General features: G+C 52.9%; 1 protein-coding gene across 1 annotated transcript in view; it reads right to left on the bottom strand.

The window, feature by feature from the left end:
• Positions 1-1434: 1434 nt before the first annotated feature.
• Positions 1435-4312, bottom strand: part of ANKRD60 (ankyrin repeat domain 60) — a 7403-nt gene continuing 4525 nt past the window's right edge. Inside the window, exon 2 of the mRNA XM_081832258.1 lies at positions 1435-3824. Within this exon, the coding sequence (XP_081688384.1) occupies positions 3493-3824 (332 nt within the window). The 3' untranslated portion in view covers positions 1435-3492. The remainder of the gene's footprint in view (positions 3825-4312) is intronic.

The raw sequence follows: 4312 nt of genomic DNA, 5'->3' as shown, positions 1-4312 counted from the left end.
GAATGTTACAGTCGAAGACACTGAGAGATGCAATTGCTTGGCCCCACGCCACACAGCCGATGGAGGAGGAAAGTTCTCAACCCCACCTGCCGGATGGCCAGCCCAGGAGGGCCACAGCGGCGAGGCTTCGGGCCCCAAGCGCTCTGCCTCATCCGTCCTCCCGTCTCCAAAACATGAGCAGGTTAGAATGGAGACGACAAGGACTCTGACAGATGGAGAAGCTGAGGCCCTTGGCCCTTGACAGTTTGCCCCCAAGGTCACACACTCACTAGGAGTGGAGAAAGGAATAGAATCCAGGCCCACAAAGACCCCGAGAACAAGACACTGTTTTTCAATCCCAGCACAGTCCTCTTGCCTGCAGAAGCCTGCTCTGTGTTAACGGGGAGACTGGTGAGGGTGGGGAGGGGTCGAAGGTACCAAACAGACTTTCTCCTTGTCGGAATCAGGACTCAGAGCAATCTGCACCGGGACGAATGCCCCCAGCCTGTGTCTCAGTGCCATTTGAAGCAGTCTCAGGGCCACCGAGAAAGTCCCCCAAGTTGCCACCAGGGGGAATGCCCTTCCTTCCAGCTCTCTGGGAAGCTCTGGTTGGTGAATTGTCCTCGGGTGAGGAAAGCACCGGGGTCCGAGATGCAGGGAGACTCAGTGGCAAGAGAGAGACGCAGGGGGTAGTCTGAGGTCCAGAGGGGCAGCCAAGGTGCCCACATCCAGGTTCTGGAAGATGCTGGAGACCAGGCCAATAGACTGGATGCAGAGGAAAATTCCGCATCTCTGTCCAGCTGCCTCTGAGACCATGGCGGCGGCAGGGGGTCCCAGGCGCTGGATGGCTAGGAGGCTGGGTGAGCCGAGCCAGGCCTGGCCAAGATGTTCACATTGCCCTCTGGACCCCGCAGTGTGTATGACCTCTTTCTGATTTGTACTGCATTGCCTTCTAGAAAAGATTTGAGGCAACTTCCAATTAAACATGTGTACAAGAAAGAACAACTTGTTATAACTCACTCAGGGCGAGGGCAAGGGCAAGGGGAGGGTATTTGCCCCAGCTGAGCATCCTGGCAAGCAAGGTGAATGGGAACACGTGGGGGGCAGAGCTCTCATTGTCTGCTTGTAATGAGCAGTCCCCCACCCTCCAAGGGCTGTTTTCCAGGCTGACCCAGGGAGAACAGAGCTGGGTATTATACCCAGAAGACTACCCAGAGCCCCCTTCCAAGAGGCAGCCCACCCCATCCTGCACCCGCAGTGAGGCCCACCTGGGCGATCACGGACCACAGTGATTCATACTGAAGACCATCCCCAGAGCCTTGGGCCTAAAAGGATTTCAGGGTCCCACAAAAATGCTTGAATTGACCCCACAAAAAATTTTTCTGTTGGCTCCACCAAAAAAAAAAAAAAATTCTTAATGAAATATCTATGACATGTAACGTGATTGTGACCGATTGCAAATCAACTCTTCTTTGGCTATGGACATATTTTATTCAGTACGTGATGCAAGCTTGTTTGAATATAATAGATAGTATGGTAAGACCGTCTCTAATGAAGAGCCCTCAGGACCTGTAGGAGCGTGCACATGACCCTGTCACAGACTGAGCCAAATGTCAGCCGTGGAGTTTAGAACTTGCCCCTTTTCTGGCCGAGTGTTTAATTGAATTAGGGGCATATGAAGATACGGTGTTTGCCTGCAAAGTTTTGGGGACAAGTGTCAGGCAGTTGGCTCTGGTAACAACAGACAACAGAGCAAAGCTTCTGGCAAACACATGACTTTGAGTAATGCCACTTGTTAAGTTAAAAGGGTGCCCGAGTCGCCCCATCAACACACCTCATTAGCTAAATGAATTGACCCAATGGATGGGGTTATTTAATATCTGTCTACTGACTTTAGAGAATGTCTGCCAAAAACAAGATCTCAGTTTTGACACAGTTGATGCTGAGCTCTATTTTTTTTTTTTCTGACTATTATTTGTCAAACGGATTGCTGCGCGGGGTACGGCCACATCTACCAAGTGTAAAGCCGCATCATCAACACGGATCTTCCTTGTTATGACAGAAGGAAATGCAGCCAATTAATTTAAAAGCCGAATCCAGTTATCGGGATGTGTGTCGGAAAGAAGGGCAGCCGGGATACAGGGCTGTTTTCCATCACTTTGAAAACAGAACTTCCACGGTTTGAGAGACCATTGTCACGGAGACGCGTCCCAGAAGTTGTGCCAGAATATAGGGCTTTAGAGGAATATACATAACTGTGGGGTGGGAGTGTGGACGATACCTATCACCCAGCAAGACCCTGGCCCCTCGAGCCTGTGGCTTCTGAGCCGCGAATGTTCCAGGTGCCCTGAGCTGCTTCTGCCCCTTTCCTCACCGAACTGGCGTAGAGTTTGGCAACAGGAGGCCGTCCCATAGGTGTGCTTCAGATCTGCTACTCCTTCCGTACCACGCCACCATGTTTAAAAAAAATTCAAGTCAACGCTCAAAAGGCAGAATGTATCCTATCAAAAGGCTCTGGAAAAATCTAGCCGCCCTTGGCTCGTGTTTCTGCTGGAGCTGATTCATGGCGCGCTCTCCAGACAGGGCTGTGCATGTCAGCTTCCCCTCTGGCTCCCAATCCCAGCTCAGGCACACGGCAGGCTGGGCCCCTTGTGAGCTACAGAGCCTGGAACTAAGCATAGGAAGGATGATGGTGTTGCCACGGGGGTACCTAGCGGGGAAGGAGAACACCGGAGGGAGGAGGGGTGCGGGGGAGAGGTGTGCTTGGACCACTGGGGATAGGACCAGAGGACAGAGGTGCCAGTTCTGATTCTCTCCTCTACGAGCTCATCGTCATCCTTCACACGGTCTCCCCCAAATCCATGGCAACTTATCACCTTTCCCCAAGACTAATAAAGGCACCCTGGCAGAGGACGTGACCAGAGAACCAAGCTCTCTCTGCCTCACTCGTCCCCCAGCCCCCAAGCCCCGATTCCAGCAGCAGACCCCGCAGAGATGGCTCAGGAAAACTTCGGGAACATCACTAGCTGCGACAGCATGCAGCAGGCAGTTCCCGGGCTTCACAAACTGAAATTCGCAGCCCACCCTGCACACGACCCCCCCCCCGACACTTGCCAGTCCTTGTTCTGGGCAATAGCAACCTTGCTGTCCTCATCATTGCTATTACTTCTATTATGCTGATGTGTTAGACGGTCTCCAGACGCGAGACGAGAGAAGGTAATTGGCTCTCATCACCCCAAGCAGCGTTATTGGATACAATGTACAAATAGCTTAAAATTAACGACTGGCATCAGAGGCCCGCTCAGTCCGTAATGGATTACGGAATGAACACAAACTCACCTACTTCCATCAACACCCTCCCCAAGTCATTTGCAAACAGGACCCATAATTGAGTATCTGATTCAGATTAATTGCCATGCTTTCTTGGCTTCCTGCTCCCTGAGGGCCACTGCGATTTTGAACTCTGAAAAGTGACCCAAGTCAGCTTCGAGGTGCAAACGTTCCCAGGGGGAGTCAAACTTGGCTCTTCTTGGAGCCAAACCTGGACTTCGCCCTGCGAAAAACCTTGTTCGTGATCAAGTTCTTTGGGTCCTTTGTCCCCGACTTTGCCATCCAATAGAAGAGGAACATCCTCCGTTCACTGTGCCTGTGGTTCAGGCGCTGGGCGACGGACATGGGGCTCTCCCCCCTGTCATCTCTTTCGTTGATGGAGGCACCGTACTTGAGCAGGTGGCTTATACAATCCAGACGGTCCATGGCTGCGGCCACGTGCAGGGCTGTCCTGCCCATGGGGGTTCTGCTGAGACTGTCGGCTCCTGTAAAATAAGACGACTGATTGAGCGAGGCTCACCCTCCCGGCCGGGAGCCTCACCTCCAGGATCACGTTCAAGAAGAGAAGCTTGGGAGGGGTGAGGTCGTAAAAAGAATGCTTGGGAGAATCTATTACTGCCCCTGACCCCAGCACCAAGCATAAGGGAGGAGGCATCGCTGCACTGTCCCAGCACCCGGCTCTGCCTTGCCTCCAGTCTGCCCACGGCACGCTCCTGCTCAAACCCCATTTCTGGCATCCACTACCCTTGGGGTCATTTTCTAGGTCGTTACTGCTCTATCTCACCCTGCCACCTTCCCCACACAACGCTCTTCCTCCCCTCCCTCCATGCTCCAAGTTTACCAGGCTTCTATCTTTATGCCTTAAATACCCCCTGCTCCTGCATCCCGCCCCAGGCCTTTTGCACATGCTGTTCCCTTTGCTAACAGCACTGTTACCCATTTCTGTCCCCCACCCCCGCCACCCCTGGCTAACTCCATCCTTATTTATCCTCCATACACTTCC

Source organism: Leptonychotes weddellii, chromosome 10, assembly GCF_054177405.1.
Source record: "Leptonychotes weddellii isolate Sample4059 chromosome 10, ASM5417740v2, whole genome shotgun sequence".
Classification (NCBI taxonomy): Eukaryota; Metazoa; Chordata; class Mammalia; order Carnivora; family Phocidae; genus Leptonychotes; species Leptonychotes weddellii.
This window is presented reverse-complemented; position numbering and strand designations above follow the sequence as displayed.